This window comes from Myripristis murdjan, chromosome 9 (assembly GCF_902150065.1).
Source record: "Myripristis murdjan chromosome 9, fMyrMur1.1, whole genome shotgun sequence".
NCBI classification, from domain to species: domain Eukaryota; kingdom Metazoa; phylum Chordata; class Actinopteri; order Holocentriformes; family Holocentridae; genus Myripristis; species Myripristis murdjan.
The window spans coordinates 33,704,641-33,728,295 of NC_043988.1; the positions used below are offsets into that span (position 1 = coordinate 33,704,641).

A 23,655-nucleotide genomic window follows, 5' to 3' on the forward strand; every position below is an offset into this window, starting at 1 on the left:
TGATCCAAATAACCATCTACATATGCTGTGTAATCTGCTGAGACTGTTAATGAAATCTTTGCCTGGGGCCCCTGAAGGTCCAAGAACCCAATTTTATTGAACTACAAGTCAATATGAAAACGGGATTGGCTACTTTTTTATGTTACTTCATGTCAACAGAAAACCTCATTTTTCCTGTTCTCATTGTTTCCCCATTTTTTAGCACCTATATTTGTATTGTCTGCTCGCTCTGTGCTGAATCCTATTTCATGAGGCTGCAGCGACCCAACTTCCCCACCAGGATCAATAGTCTCATCTCAAAGCCTACTGACTCTATACCAACCCAGCATGTGAGAAATGTATTTTTTTCACTATTGTAAGTCTGCACACGTTCTTGAAAATGATTTCAAGATGTGTCTTAGGCTATATCTGTGATTAGGACAGCAGGCGCTTGCGTTCGCCTCTCCAAAACAAGTTGTTAGCAAGCACAGATTGAAATTCAAGGACTCAAAAATGATGTTTTGGGGTTGGATGAGTCATAATGAGACATCATAGATGCCTCATTTTCTACTGACGCAGCATCAAGTCCAAAAAAAAAAATTCTGCTGAAATCTTTCATTTTCAAACTGATGTTTATGGAAAAGGAAAAAGTACACTTCTAACATACAAATCAATAAACAGGTACACCTTTGGGAGGAATGTCATTCATCCACCTCTGGGAAATAATGAGTATTTGTAGCCTTAAGGCCTCTGACTGGCAGTGACATTATTAATCAAATTTAAAAAAAAAAAAAAAAAAAAAGGAAAGAAAGAAAGAAAGAGTTCAGAAAGACAAAACAAAGCTTGTCATTTGGTGACAAAAGTCATCATTCCGGAAATGTGTGCATGTTCATCAGTTCAAAGTGGTGTGGGCTGTGTGAACACTGCCACCTGCTGGCCACATGGCGGTACTGCACCTGAGCAAGACCAATCAGCAACATGAGAGGAGGCATCAGGATGGGAACCACTCAACTTCTCCAAATTCTAAAATAAATTAAATTTCATATAAAAAGAACGCATATCGGTGTGAAGTACTACGACTTGGTCTACGTTACCAGACACACGGGAATCATCTGGAAGCGCTATTCTATTCCAGAGAGATGAATATATTCCATTAATTGAAATGTAAGGCTTCAAGATGCAAATAAACTGTGATATAAGACCAATTTTGTGATAAATAAGAAATAAATACAAAACATACTGAAGGTTAATTTGACATCAAGCGGTGCACAAAGAAAACACAACATTTTCAAAACCTCCAAAACTGACTTCAGGGCTTAAAAAGACTTATAATGTAGGACTTAACACAGATGAAACGGTACAGGAGGCAAAATCAGAGTAACACTTTATTCAATACAGAGATTATATACACAGACATTTCTTAAATATCAAACTGCGACTTCATCCTCCTGCTCCTCTGCTGGTTTGGGTAAGACGTCCTCACTATTGAACCACAGCGATTCACTCGTTTGACTGGCGATGATGGCTCGCTCGACGAAAGGACCTGGTGGAGGAGAGGAAGACAGGAAGAGGAGAAGAGCGCCTGTAATTATTTTTCAGACAAAGCTGCTAAAAGCCTCACAACAACCAGTCAGAGAGCAAAATGAGGCAACCAACGAGGCAGGAGGGACGAAACGCCAGATATGATGAAACAAGTTTATGTACAAATGAAATGAGAACAAAATGTGATGCGAGGCTCAATATTGTTGAACTTCAGGCTGTAAGAATCGCAGTTATTTCTGAAATGACTCTATATCATTAACATTTTCAAGCTAAAAAACAGAATTACTCAGTGTTTCCTCCAGAATTTTAATCTTATGTGAGTGGAAAAGCATTTAGAGAATCACAGGGCACCGACAACCCTCCACTGAAACCAGACTAATGACACGATGCCAGTGTGGGAACTTCTTCATGGCACAGACGTTCACATTTACACCAACTGCTGTGACGTGTCCACTCCACATGTTGGAGATCCACCAAAACCACTTTGGACGGTCAGAGTGAAAAGCTCCTCTGTGGAAAGGTTGATGACGAAGCACAAAGTTTCACGATGTTGCATGAATCTGAAAGTTACAGCACTGCAAAAACTCAAAATCTTACCAAGATTATTTGTCTTATTTCAAGTCAAAAATGTCTTATTCCTAGTCAAAATATCTCATTACACTTAAAATAAGACATGATCACCTCAGAAGTAACTTGTTTTTAGACAACTGTCTCTTGTTTCAAGTGAAAATTTGCTTGAAACAAGTGAAAATTTGCTTGTTTCATTGGCAAAATTTGTTTCTTGTTTCTAGCTAATTTTCACTTATTTCAAGTCAATTTTCACTCTTTCCACTGGCAAATTTTGCCAATGAAACAAGCAAATTTTTACTTGTTTCAAGTGAAAATTGTCTAAAAACAATTTACTTCTGAGGTGATCATGTCTTATTTTAAGTGTAATGAGATATTTTGACTAGAAATAAGACATTTTTGACTTGAAATAAGACAAATAATCTTGGTAAGATTTTGCGTTTTTGCAGTGAGGCATTTTCATGTGAAGCCCACTGCCAAAATGAATCAGTTCTTCGTCGGCCGGCTGATCCGATACTCAAATTAAGGCGAACATCGGCCGAGTAAATCAGTCTGACCTCGCAGAAGCTGGTTCTATAACAGACTGGCGATAGAAAGCTGTTTTGAGGAGTTATTGATTTCTGCTGGATGGAGCTGCCAAGCCACAGAGGCCAAAAGACACAAGCCGGTCACCCCGGATCAATAAGAGTTAAAACTGTGGGTCTCTCCACGGTTTTTATTTTGCATACAGATCATGCTCAACATCACGTTTGCATGAGCTTATGCTAAACAGGAGGCTATAATGTCTCGCTCTCTCTCACACACACACACACACACAGTTCTGTTTCCCACTCACACTCCCTGCATCCGGAATATTTTAACTTTATTCATGTATATTGTTATTTTTGCATCCTTCTCCTCGGTGTCATTTGGTTTTTGTGTTTCTCTTTCTGATTCATTATCGCCCGGATTTGTCAGCACTTTTCTTTTCTTTCGGCATTAAAGATTCTTCTAAAGCCCCTCCAGCTTTTCTTCTCTCTCTCGCCCACACTGAATGTATTTTACTCCCACTTCTTTCCAACTTTTTGGAGCATTTGCATGTGTAAACTTTCCTCTCGCCGCTGCCCAAACTGCAGCCGTTAACTTCTGCTGAAAACAACTCTCCAGGAGACGTCAGCGAAAATGAACAAAAATGTTATCAGGGACGGTTCAAATGGCTGCGGCTGTTCTCGGGGCTAATTAAAGCCAACACAAAGTATTCCAGATATTCCGATCATCTGATCCTTGACTTGCGGGCGCAGAGGTAATTAAAAAAACGCCCCGGAGTCCGTGTGAGCCTCGAGTTAAAGGGAGGCGACCCGCCGTGCGATGTTGGCTGGCACAGAATCAAAGGCCCAGGTGGCCTGGCTCGACACGGAGCCTTCATCGCCAAACGCCGCTCAGCGATGAAAACTGCAGAGCTGGAACGAGCGATGAGCGAGCGTTTCCAACAGCTCCTGTACAGCAGCTGAGCGAGGCGTTCACACTGCCAGGGTTCAAAGGTCACGATTCCCACTGGGGTCCTCCATGCTTAAAAAAAATAAAAAAAATAAAAAAGTAAAAACTGCACACTCACGTTGCCATGAGCACTTTGCATATTAAAGTGCACACTGCAAAAAGTCAAAATCTTACCAAGACTATTTGTCTTATTTCAAGTAAAAATGTCTTATTTCTAGTCAAAATATCTCATTACACTTAAAATAAGACATGATCAGCTCAGAAATAACTTGTCTTTAGACAATTTTGTTCCATTGGCAGAATTTGTTTCTTGTTTCAAGCTAATTTTAACTTGTTTCAAGTAAATTTTCACTTGAAACAGGTGAAAATTGTCTAAAAACAAGTTATTTCTGAGCTGATCATGTCTTATTTTAAGTGCAATGAGATATTTTGACTAGAAATAAGACATTTTGACTTGAAATAAGACAAATAATCTTGGTAAGATTTGACTTTTTGCAGAGCAGTTTTCTTTCGTCCAATCCAGAGTTGGGAAGCTGTTTAAAGGCAGAGAGGAGGATTTGTTGGTTGTGGTTTGTGAACATGACATTCACAGTTGGGCCCTTCTCCTCGGCTAAGCTGAATACCGGCAGCAAGTTTTTGTTTCCCAGGATGCCGATGGAATAAAGTGGCCCACAGACACCTGACACCTCCCTGTCCAATAGCGAACAAGCCAACATTGCGTCGCTCTTCATCCTCCTCCTCTCCCTCAGCGCTCACCAGCAGCTGAAAGCCAAACCACAGATTCACTCTTCGCCTTGCTAGATTTCCTTTTTTTCGGCAGTCCGCGTCTGTGATTTTCATGGCTTTCTATTGGATACTGTGCTGGATCTGGCACCGCGCTGTGCTGTGATTGGCTGGGAGCGACACACCTGCTGCCGATGCCCAGAGGAGTCCCGAGCTCAGTAAAACAGGAAAATCCAGGCAGAGGGCAGGGTCCCCGCAGACACACACACACACCAACACACACTGCTAGTGACTCACAAGTCATGATGGAGATGATTAGTTTTGTAGGAAGCAAACTCAAGACATACCTTTTTAGTATGGCTTTTAACTAAATGCTATTTTAGGAATTTTTTATTTATTTATTATTTTTGACCTTTTAGTCTGGTTTTTAACTGAATTTTATTTATTTTATTATTTACTTGTCTGTTTATTTATTTTACCTTTTTTTTTAGACTGGTTTTCAATTGAATTTTATTTATTTGATTATTTTACCATTTTAGTCTTGCCTTCAACTGAATTGTATTTACTTTATTTACTTTTATTCATTTATTTTTATTGACTGAATTTTAATTTTTAATATGGATTATCTTCTCTCTAGTGTTTCCTCACTTCGAAGTGGCGAGTGTAGGATAGCGTTTCCTCAGTGTTTTTTAATTCCTTAGTGTTTTTTAAATTTGTGTGTGTGCGTGTGTGTGTGTGTATTTATGTGTGGGAGAAGGGGGGGATATATCTTGTGTCTATTGTTTGTTGTATTGTTTTTATGTGTTGCATTGTTTTTATTGTTTTTATGTGTTTTTATGTAAAGCACTTTGGGCTGCTCCTTTGGCATGAAAAGTGCTCTATAAATAAAGTTTGATTGATAGGAGTCTAGAAAAATCCTCATTCTCCCTTTAAGATCAAACAGGCCGTGTTCACACTTGGTTTTAACCTCCATCTCAGGTGACACACAACACTTTTACAACAAGCGTGCTGCTGAACAATAAAAAAAAAAGTTATGTGCACGACAGTCATTCCTCATGTGTAATGAAGGAGTGGTGCAGGCAGTCACTTCTCTGGCCGGCCGTCAGCTGTTCACTCGTTGCAGGAAAAAAAATAAATAAATCATTAAAATTTGAATTTCATGCCAGCAGTCAGCTCTATCAAACACTCTCGGGGGATCAGGACCGGTGCTTACTGACGCCGAGGTCGTTACCGTAGCAACCCGTGCAGATAGGTCGGTGACGTCTGGACACACAAATCTGATCCGATCACTTGTAAATAACAGCGTGGACCGTCTGTCTTAAAGATCTGATCTGAGAGACGAATCTGATGTGCCTGCAGTCTGAACGAAGCCCGAGATGACCGACGCTTTACGACGGACATTAAAACAAAGAGCGGACGTGATCTCGCCGACCAATCACACGCCAGCCAGGGCTCGTAAACCATCCAACGACTCCCGAGCAGCTTGTTTACTGGACTTTGTGTCACCTGAAGGACTTGATGGAGGATGACAGACTTTAGAGCTGAAAGATATGGCAAAACATATATTTAAATTACTCTGAGAGGAGCTGCGACTGTGATATGATTCACATTTTTAATTGGAGTGCTAATTTCGGCATCATAATTTCCATTATCACTGGAAAAACTGTTAAAATGGTGATGATTTTTGCCGGAGTCTGTTCTCCTGCGTCTGGAGATATGACTTGTTGTCCGCAGCGTCTCTGCAGCACTTCATTTATAATGATATTTCTGCCAACCAGTTTTCCTTTATCAGAAAACTGCAGCTCCTGTGATTTGGACGTCACGCTTGGCCGTATTATAATTTCGATAACATTTTGATTAAGTGTTCAGCCCTAACAGACTTGTCTGTCTCTTCTTCTGTGGTGTCGGGAGCCGTTAAGAGCTCATGAAGACGCAGACACTAATTGTCTTTAGTGTATATATTTCGCATATTTAGTCTCTATAGCAGAGATGGGGACTTGAGTCATTGCGACTTGGACTCAAGTCGACTCGAGTCACTGTTTTAATGACTTGTGACTTGACTTGACAAAAAAATAAAAAACTTGAGACTTGACTTGGACTTGGAAGTTTAAGACTCGGGACTTGACTCGACTTGAGACACGATGACTTGAATGACTTGATTGTTGTTCATTTCATGTTTTCAGTTTCAATATAAAATATAAAATAAATATCTCTAGCCTGGAATATTACCCGGTATACGAGTGTTGTAATGACTGGATGACAACACTGTCAATCACTTACTAATATCTTATATTTTCTCTTTATTAAGACCGGATTCTGCAGGTAAGATTGTAATAATGTGACTTGACTTGGATTTGACTTGATCTATTACAGGACTTGACTTGACTTGACATGCCCAAGAAAAAATTACTTGGGACTTACTTGAGACTTGAAGGTTAAGACTTGAGACTGCTCTATAGTATATACTTTTAATTATAATTTTAATTTTATTTTTATTTTTTGTTTTTATTGATGATGCTGCTGTAACATGTGAATTTCCCAGTCTGGGATCAATAAAGTATGCCTATCTACCTATCTATCTATCTATAGCTGAATACGAGCATCAGCCCGCATTTCATTTCCTCTCTTTCTACCCACAATGCCTTGTGGCTGGTTTCCTGTCGCTCGGTGGATTTGGAGAACAGCCTCAGGTGACTTTGTTCTCACCTGGACAAATCAATTGAATTAAAGGAGGAAACGCTGCTGGGTTTTAATAAAGCGCTGTGAACATGTTGCCTAAGCGGGTTTCCCACAGGTTTGCTGTTTATTCCAGCAGCGGCAGGCGCTTTCTTCTCTGACATTTCATTTAGCGAGCTCAGTATCAATTATTTTCTCAGTTATTCACGTCTCTCACTCTGGTTTAACCTAATGAGATCGTATTAGCTCGCAATTATGCTGTCTTGTTTTGTGTGGCGAATGTAATTCACGGCTGAAAACAAACAGTTGACTTCCTCAACAAATCGTGCGGCGGCGTTTCTCCCTCTGCCTCTGCGCGCTGCTCGTGGCGGCTCGGGGGAAAAGCTCTGACTGACTGATCGGCACCGTGAGCTGTTTCTCAGCCGCGGCAAATTATGGCCAATTTCATGCACGAACACCTTCATTGTTTCAAAAGGTTTTAAGACCAGCGGCATGCATCACAGCACACGACATTAATTGGATGCAAAAATGTACTGGGGTGGCTGTTCATTTACCTGAGCGGGGTAACCTCTTATCCCTTCTTTGCAGCAAAATTTGGGTGAGAACATGTTTTTCTGCTTGTTTTATTTTTCAGTCAAACACCTGGAACCACATAAACCCCTGCCAAGTCTCATCGGCTTGTTTCCCCCATTCTGTCCTCCTCCTCTGCCTCCTGCCCTGAAGGAATACTCCAACTCCTTTTTCCGACTGGTTCAGTTCCTATGGGTTGCGTTGTGTGTTAGCTTAGCATAAAGACTTGAAATCTATGGGAGTCGTTAGCCTGGCTGCATCTAAGTGGAAAAAATAAATCATCCAGCAGCTCTGAAGCTGTTTGATTTACACAGTGGATCATGTGGATTTGACATCCATGACTTGGAATTTTAAAAAACATACGCGTCATTTCAGGAGAAGTTAATTTGAGATAGACAGAAGGATACCATCTGACTGACTTCTCCTCAAACCACTCTAATTAAAAAAAAAAAAAAAAAAACATCCCAACATGTGTATTTCAAATCCACATGATCCACTGTGTAAATAAGACAGTTTCAGGGCTGTTCTAAGGTTTATTTTTCCACTTTGATGGAGCCAAGCTAACAGCTCCCATAGATTTCAAGTCTTTATGCTAAGCTAACATGAAATGCTACCCACGGGAACTGAACCAGTGGACGTACAAAGGTGGAAATGGCCTCGAACATCTTGTCTCAGACTGAATATGTCAGAAAAATGGGTATTTTGTCCAAATTGTTGGAGTAACCCTTTAATACAAAGAAAAAAAAACTAAAAGAGGTGAGTGAACACGACTTTGGGAGAAGAAAAAAAAAAAAAACAAGAAATAAATGCTGTTGGTTTCAATAAATCCCAGACAAAAAGAATAACAAGTCTAAGTCTGTGTCTGTGCCTGAGCCCGGCCTCAGCGGTCCAGGACGGAAAAATCAAAACCAGCCATGAGACAAATGCTGGCAAATCTGGAAAGCTTTTCCTTCCCAACCCTCACTTTGGCAAACTGACAACAATCGATGAACCATTTGCCATTCTGGTCTACAAAGCTAATCCGTCTGGTGAAACAGTCCCAGGTTAAAGCTTAGAAACCGTGACCAGCAGCAGAAGACGCTTCCTGTGTTGTTTTTAACTGGCAGGTTTAACGCTGTGCGGTGTGACGTACCCAGACTGGCCGGCCGGTGGGAGCAGACGTCCATCATGATGGTCTGCAGGTTGGCAAAGATGTGATCCTTTGGCATGTCGAGCTGAACAGAGAAGAGACAGGTGTGTTTCAGAATCGAGTCGAGGGCTGCCACTGATGATTAGATTAACTGTCTGTTAAAAAGTCCATTTTTTTTTTTTTTTTTCATGTAGTGTATCAAGTCTGAAAAATAAAGCCTCACTGGAACTGATCAGAGCCAAATTTTGTCTTCAAATGTCTCTTAGTCTCACCAACAGCCAAAAAAAAAAAAAAAAAAAAAACCATAGTATTTTTAGTAGTATATTTATAGTTTATTTATACAGATATGAATGAACAGAGAAAGGATCTTAGCATCTTAGTGAAGCTGAAATCAGCAAAGGCTTGGGATTTATACTCAGCATTGTTTCATTATTATGCTTTAGTGCGGACGGTCAATACATTTCAAAGCTGGAAGCAATCACATTTGTTAAATCTTGTTTTTTTTTTTTTTTTTTTAAATCTTCCAGGTGCACTCTCGTGAGGTTTGGTGTTTTAAAGCCAGGTGATATCTGACTGTAGCCTTGGTGCAAATAAAAGTCTTAGCATGAAACTGTCTTCTATGTCTGTGTATGAGAAGGGTGTGAAGTGAAGTTGTTGTTCCGCACTCATTCATTCATTCATTCATTCATTCACTCATTCACTCAGTCACTGACGTACCGTGGCTATCTGGGTTCTGATGTAGCAGCCGTCCTCCACCAAGAACTCGTGTCCCGTCTTAAAAATCTCCAGCATCTTGGGAATGTTCACGCCGACCGAGCCTGAGAGAGAGAGACAGAGAGAGAGAGAGAGAGAGAGAGACACACAGAGAGAGAGAGAGAGACAGAGAGAGAGAGAGAGGAGAGAGAGAGAGAGAGAGAGACAGAGAGAGAGAGACAGAGAGAGAGAGAGAGAGAGAGAGAGAGAGAGAGAGAGAGAGAGACAGAGAGAGAGAGACAGAGAGAGAGAGAGAGAATGATGAGTAAATTAACACATTTTGCATTTAGCAGGTGTTTTTATCCTGAACCGTCTCCAGCAGAATAAGAATCAGCTGCCAGCACAGACTGAAGGGAACGTGCAGGTGTGTATCACTTCCTGTTGACTTTATACAAACACAAACGGGACAACACACAGAAACAAAAACAAAAACAAAAACAAAGTAATAATTTTCTGATGATATGAACGGGGCAAAGGAAGACAGTCTTAGCGTCTCCGTGATCTTAGTGAAGCTGGAATCAGACGATGTTTGGCATTTTCACTTAATAAATGACTGAAACAACTAAGCAATTAATGATTAAAGCTTACATTTTTAATTAATTGACATCATGTTAGCACAAGTTGCCAGATTATCAATATTACAAGACCAAAACCCATGATGGCACAGCATTCTGACAGATAAGAAACCAGTCAGTGTATTTTATTGTGTGAATTTTATATTTGACAAATAAATGGCCATTTTATAACAGATTTTTTTTTTTGTGAGAGTCTTGGTTTTGATTCGTAACTCCGCTCCACAGTTTGAGCCGTTGTGCTGATCTCTTTCCTCCATCAGACATGATGTATTTCAGACTGTGGCTACTCCTTATATGTTATTAAGGAATGAAAAAAAATGAAGTGTAATTGGCATTTAATTTACATCCTGGGGTCTGCAGATGTAACTCCGGTGTGTTTATATCTTGTTTTTTATACTGATGTTCATGAATGTGCTCTGTCCCTACCAAATAAATAAATACATAACATTTACTACTATTATCAACCACAAATGTTATTATTAGCAGTGTTTTCAAAGTATCCAACTTATCTTAGCTTACTTTCTTTTCAATTGCAATTTTCCTTCAAAATAGAAGTCCATGTTTCACACTTCTACACACAGGCATACTAACTTGCAAGATATCTAACAGCATATCAAATTAATAATAATTAGGAAATTAAGGAAAATAAAGAAAAACTACAAGATCATGTTAGCTGACTTGCTAACCTCTATGGGAAATTATAGTAGCAAGCTAATAGGCTAGCAGGGCCCTTGCCTTACGAAAGCCACAACAAACTTTTAAATTAGGCCTTGTAGATCCAATATGAGTGAAGATACTTGATCGTTTATTTCTTGGCTCAAATTTGTTCATGAGCAGATTTTGATGGACCGCTGAGGTGAAACAAGTGAAAGTTTCACTGCTGAACTTCACTACTACTATCAAAGTAACTTCAGATTTAGATTTTTTTTTTTTTTTTGCTTTAAGACTTCACTGATGTAGGGCATTCTATTCTACTCTATATCTATTTAATATCTGACAAATAACAGACACAGTCCAATTTGCTGCTCCCTCTTGCTTCTGTAACACAACAACCAGCAGCCGTTTCATCGACAGTCATTCATCTGCAGCTTTTTGTATTTGTGAATGGAAACCAGGTTATGATTCATGAAAACCCACTTCACAATTGGGGCTGATTCATCCTCTAATCCTCCTCTTTTCAAGATGTGCGGCAGATGAGGGGCAGATTAGGATTAGGAGAGGACGATGCACTCTATAAAGTAAAAATGCTTTGATGAAGCTTGACAAACCCCGACAGCACTTCCACAAACCTTTAACATGGGCTAGATGAATTTGTGAAGGAATAATTTCTTTTTTTAGGGGGTATTTTTCGAGAAAGGAATTTAAGGTGCTTATTCTCTTGTCTACCTTCAGATCTAAGATGAAGGAATGATTTTCCAGTGTGCCGTTTTGATTTTTCTTGAAGGTTTGTGTCAAAGCTTTGTTTTTTTTTATTTTTCTTGTTTCTTTTCTTTGTTATTGTGCTGTTTTTTATTGTGATATGGATCCCCTGGGTCTGAAATAAAGGGAATTATCATTCGCTCACCGGTTACACAACCGTATAACAAGAGTCCTCCTTGTGCAGCACGTGGGGTTTGACTTTAATTTGGGGCAAACACACTCGGGACCGTCAGCTCACCTCTCTTGCTCTTGGGAAACTTCTTTCTCAGTTTGTTTTTCAGGGGAACGAGCTTAGGAAGCATATCCGGCACCGCCACGTAGAAGTCTGCGGAGATCTCATCATCTAAGATCTGAAATGGAAGAGATTAGATGGGATCATATCAGATGAAACTTTAATGATTCCTGCGGGGAACTGGGGCGCGGCGGCGGCGGCGGCAGAGGATGAGGAGCAGATAACGATAAGACACAGAGCGAGGACGACACAAGCTGCCACGGCAACCAAACGCTCGAATAAATAAAGAAAGCATCTTTGCTGACAGATTCACAGGCGGGCGGTGATGTGAGCGCTCGCCTCACTCACAGGTGATTTTATCAGGTGCACCGCTCAAACGACAAACAGAAAGGTGTCAAGACAGTCACAGATACACTGGAAACATAATTCTCACATTATCAGACTTACAGATGACAGTAAAATACATGCAAATGTATTACGTCCAGATTAAAGCTGGAGCAGGTTTTCTCGTTAATGTTCCCGTCTTGCAGGCTGCTCCTGGGGCCGTAATCTCATCTGTTAAAATCCGAGTTATTACAGTTTTGTATATTTCATTAGTTTTTATTTTTATTTTGTTTTTAATTTTAATTGCATTGCACATAGTGCGGCCACAACTCCAGGCTATTTGTTTTTTTTTTATCTTATTTTATTTATTTTTATTTTATTACTGTATTTTTCTACTGCACTCAGGATTACAGGCTGTGCAATTACTTTAAGCTAATGTGTAGTGTACAGGCCACTGTTTCAGGCTCAGGCTATTTTACTGTAGGCTACAAATATGATGTGCATTTTTAATTTCTAATGTGGACAGAGTGGATTTATTGTATTATGTGTATTTACTGTGCTGAGCTACAAGATGCTTAAATTTCCCCCTGGATCAATAAAGTGTCTGTCTAATTTTTGTTTTCCATTCAGTTTAGTTTCAGTTAACTTCTAGAGTGGGTTTGCTGGTTTCAGCTTAGTTTTTAGTGTTTAAATGTTTAGTGTCTGTGTTACTTGGAGTTTTTTATTCTAATAAAGTAGGTAAAATAGGTATTGACTTTGTGAAGGCAGTTGACTCCCAGTCATGCTGACGTCCCAGTCTCAATAAACATCAGCACCAACACCGCCTCCTGCTGGTTGTAACAACACATTTGACAAGACTAACACATATCAATATATTTTTATTTTAGTTTAGTTAGTTTTGTAAGTACACGATATCGTTTCAGTGTTTTTGTTCTTTTCTAAAGTCTAGTTTTTACTTTTATTTCTGGTCACTAAATTGATTTTCACACCGAGTTTTAGTTTTTAGCTACTGTGCACGCTCGCGACTCCCCTGAAATAAAATCCCCGTAGCCTACCATAGCTGCTGAGCTTAGGTTACCGTAGCGGCACACACACTCTAAAAAGTTACCTCGACAAGCTTTAATAACACATGCAGGCAAAGAAGAACTCAATTATAAAGACTAGAGGGCGCTAAAGAGTGAAAACGTCCATACATCCAATCTGCCACGCTGCAGCCTCGGTTTGTTTGTTTGTTTGTTTGTTTGTTTATCGTGTGACTTTGGGGGGGTTTGATTTTCCGACAAAACAACACATGAGCGCAACACCGTCTACGCTTTCACACCAGCACTTGAACGCAACACAACAGTTTTGACTAAAGAACAACAACAAAAAAAAAAGCTAATCGTCTAATGGCAGAAATCCCAGATCTGCGTCGTCAAAAACAAAATCTAATCAGCTGAACGTTGAGCCAACAGTGACTTACCCGCCAGATTTCAGCCAAATCTGTTTATGACTTCATTGCCTTACTTAAAACAGACGACGCACTCGCACACAAAATGAGTGCACGAGTGAAACAGCCTGGGAGATATATTCATATATTCCTGGATCAACAACATTAAATGCAACCGAGGAGAAGGAGCGCAGAGGTCAAAGGCGCAGCGAGGTGACAGCAGATGTGTCCTGCGGCCGAAGGATGATGATTTATGATCGAGAGGTGAAGAAAATCAGCAAAGGAAAGGACAGAAATAAAAGGTGAAGGAGCAAATAAGAGCAAGTGGCGGAGACGAGGGAAGCCGACTCAAGGGCAGAGTGATTTCTTTAAGAGACTTTTGATTATAGGAAAGAGAGAAATGGACAAAACGCAAGCAAAAGGCAGACGGGGTGAGAGCTGACATCATAAACATTGTGTGTGTGTATCAAAGTGGAAAATTACTCTGAACCGAATGATGGTCATTTTGGCTGTGGCTGGTGCGTTTGTCTGCTCTAACAGCCACTTTGGCTGACAACCAACCATCATCTGAAGTCCTGTTATATTAAGAGAGTGCTAAAAAAACTCCTTGGTGGCCAAGCAGTGGAAGTGACTTGCACATTTTGAGGCAGAGCGGCCCCTAACGCAAGGAGAAGAAGGAGAAGTTGTACAAACGGAGGAGGCAGTGTTGTTGTGCTAGATTCCAGTTCTGCCTGAGCTACACTCTTTAATATAAAATGGACTCTCAGTTTGGCCTTTGAGTTTGATCAAGCTCCATAGGTTTGACCATGATGACAGCAGAGAAAATCAGGGCTGGACGATTAATCGAATTTCATTTTCAAACACGATTTTGGCTTCCATCAGTTATGAAAACAAGATAATCGAGATAAAAACGATTCTGGTGCCGCATGCCGATTCACAAATTCACTCTCAGCCAGGTTGTGCTGCGTTATATTTCAAGTTCAAGGAATTCCACTGTTAAAGAGTTTTTTTTTTAAGTTAAATTAATGCATTATGTTTCAAAAGTCAATGAGTGATCGTGTCACATAATCGTGATCTCAACATTGACCAAAATAATTATGATTTTTTGCCAAAATGGAGCTGTCCTACAGCAAATGCAACCAAAGCTAAGCTTATTAACCCCTTACTGCCTGAATTTATTTACAGTTATCTACAAAAATAAATTGTTTGTGTTTTTGCCTTCAAGCAGATGCTAAATTATTGGTGGTAGAGCATCAGTGGCATACACACACCACCTCGGCTGCATTAAGACTGGAAGTGGTTTGAGGCGAATTTGCAACAATAGTCTACAAGGGGTTAAAGTTGAATATTTTTTTGAGACAAATCTTTCTCTTATTCAAGTAATAACTGCAGGTTGACTTGTTTATGTTGAAATTCTGACCTCATCAATTCAAATGTAAGGCTAAATAACATTTCTAAGACTTTATATTTATGGAGTTTAAGATCCTGCAGACAGTTTGGTCAATAAACAGAAACAGGCCTTTGTAACTTTGAACAGCATCAAAATGTATAACACCAGCAAAGAAAAACCAAATGAATACTACAACATGACCGAACTGTATCTGTTGTTGGCCTTTCCTCTCATCAGACCTCTGGGGGGGTGACAGAAGCAGCCACTAGGTGGCGCCAGCTCTCCTCACAGAGCTTCACTTGTACAGGAGAACAGGCACCAGACAGCAGCCTGAGTTACAGTCATCAGTACCAGGTATTGCATTTCACTGGCTCATAGATTCAAAAATTAAATAACTTTTATTTTCTTTTTTCCTTCTGTTTTTTCTTTTGTTTTAAACTGTGTATTATGATTATTTCTGGGAGCCACATGATATTTTTTGGTCTTCCTTGCACATTTTCTTGTCTTTTAAATTGTCATTTGTTTATTAAATCCAATTATATTGTATTGTAATTGTTCATTTAGAAGAAAAAGGACTAACTCTTTCCTGACTTCACTGTCAAGTCTAAAATCTAAATGTATGATTAGAAACGTTCTCTATAGAACGTGTTCCACTTGGAACATGATCCCCATCAATATCAGATAGACTAAAAGTAAATTTTCTTTTAAAAAGTTACTAAAAAAAAAAACTTTCTTATAGACATTTTTTCTGTTTCAGAATTTCTAATTTAATTTTTTGCTTTTTATTGCTGCATATCAGACAATTTCGTTTTTGTATGCATTGTACGCTAACTATTTCTGTTTCACATGTAGAGGTATTTTACTTATTTACTGATCTTTACGTTTGGCTTGTTTTTGTCTATTTGTGTTATTGATGATAACAGCATGATTTTAATTATTGATTGTTTTCAGTGTTGCTGTTTTTGCGTGGAGCCCAGGACGATGAGCGACCAATATCTGGAAGATAAAGGCATCAAAATAAAGAATAAAGAATCCGGTCTATCACAACAGCAACCTCAGCATCAGTGTGTTCAACTGTGTGAATACAAAGCAGGGAGATGCTGAAAAATGCTGGGGGATTTAAAAACAAAACAAAACAAACAAACAAACAAAAAAAAAAAAACAAGTTGAGTGAGTGTAATGTGGCTTGTTTGGTCCAACTCACCCTCTGCATGAGCTCTACTCCTCCGACACACACCGCTCCGTTCTCCTCGGCGACTTTGGCTTGATCAGCATTCTGCAGACAGAAACACAGAGACGACGCCGTGCATTCAGACTCCGACAGCTGCTGCGTCCAAACCCGACCAATGTCATTCATTACAGCTGTTAACGTGCAGAGCCGAGCTCCAGCCCCGTGACCTCCGCCGCGCGGCGTGAATGTTAACGAGAAGCGTCTCCATAATAAAGACAAATACTGACGGATAAGGTGACAAGTGGGAAGTAAAAAAACAAAAAAAACAAAAAGGTGTTGCTGTGGCACACCTGAGAGACTTCCAAACATAATTACAAACGAAGCATCGACAGCAAACAATCAACTGGCTATGAAATTAAAATTCAACGATGCTGACAGGAGGGGAAGGTGGGAGATAAATTACCTCGGTGAAAACTATAACGGTGTTCAGCTCTGTCTTGAAGGGGTGCGGCAAGTGCACGGTGCTGACGAAGGGGTCGACTTTTTTCTGCAAAAGGGAAAAGATTCAGTTAGGGCCGTTATCAGTAGTCGCCATGCAGCTACATGCACAGATTTAGAAAGGAAAACATAAAGTGTGAAAATACACACACACACAAAAAAAAAAAAAAACATCCACAATCTTAGGTATGTCACTCATAGACGGCCGGGCCTCGCTCACTTAATCAAGGATTAAATTTATTCCGCCGCCGCGTTAATTTTTAATTTCCCAGGCGTGTTCTTAATTCATTATGCAGAGGAACTTGGGCTCTGCATACTGAGCGTGGAGCCGGCGTGTCTGCGCGGGGCGGCGGGCGACTCAGACGGCCTACGCTGTGGGGAAACGGGTGGACATCAGACGAGCTCGGCGGCTCTCTGATGCACGGCGAGGAAACAAAAGCGCCTGGTGACGTTTTATTCTTTGACGGGGTGTTTTCGTTAATTAATCAAAGCTGCTCGTGCTGCAAGTAGCAAACACGCCGCAGATTGACAGAGGCGAGGTGTCATTGATACAGGCAGGGTGGGAAATTACCAAACATCAGGCAAACGCAGACACATTTTGACTGCTGGATGAGATCCTTCTTTTTTTTTTTTAAAACAGACTTTAGTCGACGATCATCATGACAGCATCCTAATCTATTCTGAGAATCTAACTGGCTGGTAAAATAAAAATCCTACCCTGGCTACAGCTCCTATTTTGGGAAGTATGTCCGGCTTCTTCCGTGAATTCAAATCTGTTCCCACAGTTTTGTTTACAGCACTGTGATGCCAAAGGCTATAAAACAAACTTTTCCATCAGCTGGTCACAGGGGCTGGTAGATCCTGAACTCTCCACTCACAGCTTCTCATCACGTTAGGAAGAAAACAGGACCTTTGAATGACGGCTGAATATCTCTAACAGTGGCTAGTAGAGATGACCAATGCCTTGCATGCACTAGAAGACTTTGAAAAAACTTTTAAAAGGACAAAGACACCCTCTTAAGACAAAGTGTCAAGTGTCACACTGCAAAAAGTCAAATCTTACCAAGATTATTTGTCTTATTTCTAGTCAAAATATCTCATTACACTTAAAATAAGACATGATCACATCAGAAATAACTTGTCTTTAGACAATTTTCATCTGTTTCAAGTGAAAATTTACTTGAAACAAGTTAAAATTTGATAGAAACAAGAAACATATTCTGCCAATGGAACAAGCAAATTTTTACTTGTTCACTTGTGTCACAAGTAAAAATTTGCTTGTTCCATTGGTTATATGTTTCTTGTTTCTAGCAAGTGAAAATTGTCTAAAGTCAAGTTATTTCTGAGGTGATCATGTCTTATTTTAAGTGTAATGAGATATTTTGACTAGAAATAAGACATTTTTACTTGAAATAAGACAAATACTCTTGGTAAGATTTTGACTTTTTGCAGTGCAGACTAGAAGATTCTGCAAAAACTGGGGATCTTGCAGGGTCGCTATATGCAAGACTACAACTAGCTCTCCTATTGGTTGCTGACAATCTTCACATCACTGAACTTGACTATTTGCATGAACCGAGACTTAAGACTTATGATAATGTTAAACCTGTTTGATTTTACTGAAAAAGACGAGAAAAGGCCTGAGCTGGACTGAGTTTTATGACCATCTCACACCAAATGATTCAGATGACGGCAGCTCGCCCCGGCTACAGCAAAACTCTTGTGATTTTATGCTGACGCTGGAAATTTCAGTCGCAGACAGTAAAAATGAAATCATTTAAAATGTTGTTTGGTGTAAAGAAAGCAGAACTTACCAGTCTGTTTTGTCTACTGTTTAAAATTTAGAAGTGATTCATCTACAAGCCAATAAATACTTTACCATCCTACTGGAATCAACAAAGGCCAACAGTTTTAACAACCAAAATGCCTCCCAAAAAACACGCCAAAACCATCTACTAGTCAGAACTAGAAAAACAACAACAACAAGGCACCAGAATACACGTCCTCTCCCATAAACGACTTCCCACGACCGCTGGGCCAAACCGTGATAAAGAACCGGGCGTCGGGTTCTGTCACTTGGTCTCATGGTTTCACACCAACCCTGAACCTCCGTCGGAGCGTGTTGTTCCTCAGGTTTACGTTATTTTTTCACTGCTGTTTAAACTGTTCATATTTCTATTTCTTATATATTCCTTGTTTATAGTGTATATATTGCTTGCTGATATTTATCATCTGTTTATACTGTAAATTTGCACATTGCCCACATCTATGCACACTGTATACATCTATGCACATGGTTTTTTGCACATTGGGTACTTAGATCTTTAGATCTCTAGTGTCATCTTTTATTCTTTATTTTTTATTTATTCAATCTTGTAATCTGTGGATACTGTTGAAAACTGTGAATTTCCTTCAGGATGAATAAAGTATCTATCTATCTATCTAAATATGTCACCCTGTTTTCACCTGTGCTGAGCAGCAACGTGATAGTTGTTCCCAAAGTTTCTTCAAAAGCCGATCAGTGCTGTTTGAGATATTTTGTGTGACACATGAAAGAATGAATGAACAAGGAGTGACATTTTTGAAAAAGCTGAAACATATTTATCACTGCCCCACAGTTTCGTCGAAACTTGATGAACAGTATTGGAGACACAGTGAGGCCAATTCAAATCCACACCCAGCAGGCTGATTTAACCACCGACTGGCCGCCACACAAACACCTCCTCAGACTGGTGTGTGGTCGGTGAGGCGTCAGCGGCGTTACCTTCTTCTCCAGCTTCATGTCCAGCCTCAGGTCGATGTAAACGGGCTGGTTGGGCGGAGTGAAGTCCAGCACCTGGAAGCTCTTGAGCAGGTCGATGGCGTCGGCCACGCCGTACACAGTCCTGGTGTAAAACCTCTGGATGTAGACGTCGTCCACCGGCGCCCAGGCCGTCTTGCCGAAGGGCTTGTGTCTGTCTTTGTCATCGATGATCCTCCTCTCTTTCTTCACCTCTTTCTCCGGCTCCTCTTTCTTGTCCTTCTTCTTTGCCCTGACAGGTGGGAAAACCACGAGGGGAGAGTTTAACTGAAGAGCATTTTCAGCAACAGGTTCAGTCCTCTGTCATCTGGTTTGCATGCCAAAAATTTATAGTAAAAATACCAAACATTTGCTGGTTACAGTTTCACAAATGCTAAGATTTGCTCGCTCTGCTTGTGGTTTTTGGTTGCTGGTCAGACAAAGGAAGCAATGTAAAGACATGACTTTGGGCTCTCGTCACTTCCCATGAGCATTTGTCATTTTTGAGAGTTTATAGGCAAAAAATTATAGTCAACAACTTTAATAAGGGCTTCTTACTTTTTACTTTTTCACTTAAAATAGTGCACACTGGATTCTTTTCCTTTTCTGAACCTTGACTATCCCGCTTTGATTGTACCCCAACTCCTCTCCGCCTTCACACTTGTAAGCTAAAACAGCATTCCTTCCTTATGGACTCTGATTACTCCATTAATGGGAAAAAACTTGATAAATGAATAAAAACTTAAAGACCCTCTCCACTCAAAAATGTGTTTTTCTTCTGTCTCTGTCCCCTAAAATGTGTGACCTTGATTCTACTGACTTGTATCCGAGCAAAGTTTGTCATTAGAGAGGTGTTTTCACATTCCTCTACTGAAGGTGGTGGTGGTGTGTGTGTGTGTGTGTGTGTGTGTGTGTGTGTGTGTGAGATTCAGACAGCTGGACTGGTTGCGTGACAAATACAACAGCCAGTCAGCCATCAGTTGACGAGAAGCTGTTTTGCATATTAATTAGCAGCAGCTCTAACGGTCTCTTGAGGGTTTTATTTTTAAAGAAAGACCAATTCAAAATGGATGCGTCACATGTAAGAAAGAGATTCACTGAGAAAAATGAATATTTACATGGATACATTATCAAACACAATCTCATACGTACGTTGCTTTGGATAAATGTGTCTGCCAAATACAAACTGTAATTCTCCAAATACTTAATGATACTTCATGAAGGCAAGGTGTAGAGTTACATTTATGTTGTTTTAAGGCATTAAGGGATGTTTCTCATGGGAAAAATTCTGAATAAAGAATACTGATCAATAGAAATAATTTTTAGGGCTTTAATCTTTACTGTAACATGAAAGAGAAAGACTGAAAAGGACAGAGTGTCAGTCTGTCTCTTCACAGTGAAGTGTCAGTCCATAAGTCAGAGTCAAACAGGAAAATATTAAATAAACAAGGTCAAACACACCAAATCCTCAAGTCCCGTTTCAGAAAACAGATTTAAAAAGCTAGAAAGAAAACTTTGAAAAAGATTATACTACATCAAACAAGCTTTGCACAATTACAAGTCAGTAGAATCAAGGTCAAACATTTTTCTTTTGCCTTTTGTGGTTATAAAGGCTGTATTACAGTGAAGGGATGCAGCTTTCTCATCTGTTCTGAACTGTTCTAGCCGTTCTAATATTTGTCTCTAGCTACTTGGCCATAATATCCAAATTGCAAATGATCGTTTATCAAAAATCTGTAAATATCTTATGAAAGCACCAGTGGTCATCCCTACAATATCAATAGAGATATTCTGTCAAAAACAGAATACCAGTTAGCTAATGAATAGAATACAAAAAAAAAAAAACACTCTGCCGTGACCCCACCACTGTCAGAATGTCTTTTTCAAAGGCAGTTAACCCTTTCTTTTGTTTTGTTTTTTGTTTGTTTTGTTTTTTTTTTAAAGTGGTCTTAACAAACAGAGGGATGGCAAACTCACTTGACTGCTGCAAAAGTCCTGACGGGCAAATTCCTTGGCACGGTCTGTGAGAGACTGGTGTACGTGGGACCGCCGGCACTCAGCAGCTGCCTCTGACATCCTGCCAAGACTGGAGAAAAGGGGGACAGTTTAATATGAAATGAAAACAAACAGACACAGGATGAGGATGGCGGCCTCGCTGACAGATGCTGTGCTCTCTCATCACACCGCCTGCCAAAACTGAGCAGATTAAAGTGTGAAACACCTGAGATTTTTTCCAGCTTGTCAGGATTCTCTCTTTGATTTGGCATTTTAAAAAAATGTGTGAGTTGGGACAATGTTTGTGAGGCAAGGGAAAAACTGGCATTTTCAAAGTGGTTCCTTGACCTCTGACCTCCAGATGTCTGAATGAAAATGGGTTCTCTGGGCAGCCACGGCTCTCCCCTTTGCAGACACGCCCACCTTCTGCTAATCCCATGCAGTTTGCGCCCCAAAGCCTGCAGTCCACATGTGTTCTTGTGGCCTGTTGTAAAATGGTGTGTGTGTGCAGACTGGGGCCTAAACAGTCTTGGAGCTGCATCAGTTGGCTTTGACTGGAAAGCTGAGACTCTTGTGGATTCAATGAGCCACATTTGATTCATGTGTGATGATGTTGGCCCCCATAGCAGCCATTTCACTGCAGTGACACCATTTTTTCTAACTTTACATCAGTGTATAAAATGACCTGTTGTGACCTTTTGGATAATCAGTTTCATGAAACCTTATATCCACAAACCAGAGGATAATTGAAAAAACAAAAATCACAATAAAGCATAATATCCAACTGCAGTACTTGTAAATTCAACATACTTGAGAATTGCAAAACGTATTGAATCGGCACCCAAGTATCATGACAGTATTGAATCGTAAGATAAGCATTTCGTCCCGGCTACTATTTTACAATGAATGTGACTTTGCTGGTAAGAATGGAAACATTTCAATGGTCAATTTTACCACTGGTTTGTTAGCTCACCTCACCTTACACACGTAATCAACTGCCAACAGCACTGAATGTGTATATTGCTTGCTGCTATTTATCATCTGTTTATACTGTGAATTTGGACATTGCCCGCATCTATGCACATTGTATACATCGATGCACACTGGTTTTTTGGTTTTTTTATCATCTATTTATCATCTGGGTGCTATTTATTTATTTATCATCTGTTTATACTGTAAATCTGCACATTGCCCTCATCTATGCACATTGTATACATCGATGCACACTGGTTTTACTGGTTTTATTGGGTTTTTTGCACATTGTTTTTTTTGCACATTGGGTACTTAGATCTTTAGATCTCGAGGGTCATCTTTTACTCTTTATTTTTGATTTACTTAATCTTGTACTCTGTGGATACTGCTGAAAACTGTGAATTTCCTTCGGGATGAATAAAGTATCTATCTATCTATCTGAATCTGCAGTCCCTCACAAATGACCTGTTCTGATCGCTGCTTAACTTACCCCTAAATACTTTCTCTCTTCTCTTTTCAAAAAAAAAAAAAAAAAAGGTGCAAGAACATGGTTTAAACCCTTTTTTGAATGGCCATCAGCCACTCTTCAAATCGGCTTACTGATTAAACACCAAGCAACACTTCAATTCAACCCAATACTGTGATTTAGACATGGACACCCGCCTGCCAGCTGACGCTCAACACCGGGGTTGACGGTGCATTTTGATCTAAGGTTTATGTTATTTTAGCTAAATAAGAAATGCTTGGTGTACTTTATTATAGCCGAATTGAAAAGTGAGGTGTGACAATTCAGAAAAGGTGAATAAACTGTTCACAGGCAAGGCGACATTAAACTGAGAGACGGAAGAGCAGAATGTGATGTGATGTTGTCATGAGGGCTGGCTTGGCGTTAGCTCATCCGGCTAACGCTGCTGGCGGGTCGGAACCTTAATTCAGCCGCTCCGCCGTGTCAAGCGGCCAGAGAGGACACCATAAGCCGCTAACCAGCACGTCTCACAGCAAAACTATGACTTTTTCCTTCACTGTCATCATCAATAAAATAAATTACATAAAATAGAACTGACCTTTCAGCGCAGTCCTCGTGCAGGTTGCCATATTTGCACATTAATATCGCGGGTCCGTCTGGAAACGAGGACACGTGGGGAAAAAAGTTCCGTCTACACTCAGTTATAAAATCTGGTAAATGTGATGTGTTCCTGCTTATCGGCATCAGTACTAAAGAAATTTAGCAGTTAAATCCCGCTTTTAGCAAAGGTACACCTGTTATCTCCACTGTGCACGTAATTCCAAAAATATTACACTGTGAGCACAGCACAGAAATATGGACCAGTTGACAAGTTGACATTTTATTGTCAATAAGAAGAAGAAGAATTCAAATAGAAATTATTATTCATATGAATCATGATAATGGCAATACAGATAATATAAATAGCATACAACGTACATTTCAATGCAT

At 39.9% G+C, this 23,655-nt stretch overlaps 1 protein-coding gene across 1 annotated transcript; it reads right to left on the reverse strand.

Annotated features, from left to right (window-relative positions):
• Positions 1-1,346: 1,346 nt before the first annotated feature.
• On the reverse strand, positions 1,347-23,407 carry mrpl1 (mitochondrial ribosomal protein L1). The gene is made up of 9 exons (XM_030059641.1): positions 23,264-23,407; positions 21,210-21,318; positions 19,218-19,485; positions 16,419-16,502; positions 15,989-16,060; positions 11,648-11,759; positions 9,380-9,480; positions 8,666-8,747; positions 1,347-1,522 (listed from the first exon to the last, which is right to left on the reverse strand). The coding sequence occupies exons 1-9, from the start codon at positions 23,292-23,294 to the stop codon at positions 1,407-1,409; spliced, it is 975 nt and encodes a 324-aa protein (XP_029915501.1). The 5' UTR covers positions 23,295-23,407; the 3' UTR covers positions 1,347-1,406.
• Between the last annotated feature and the right edge of the window lie 248 nt (positions 23,408-23,655).

Bases quoted from the DNA above. Each gene is read 5' to 3' on its own strand.
- mrpl1 (XM_030059641.1), bottom strand. From the start codon at position 23,294: ATGGCAACCTGCACGAGGACTGCGCTGAAAG. The intron at 16,503-19,217 runs GTAACGCCGCTG...TCCCTTTTGCAG, and splicing joins ACATGAAGCTGGAGAAGAAG to AAAAAAGTCGACCCCTTCGT. The intron at 11,760-15,988 runs GTGAGTTGGACC...CTTCCATTTCAG, and splicing joins GAGTAGAGCTCATGCAGAGG to ATCTTAGATGATGAGATCTC.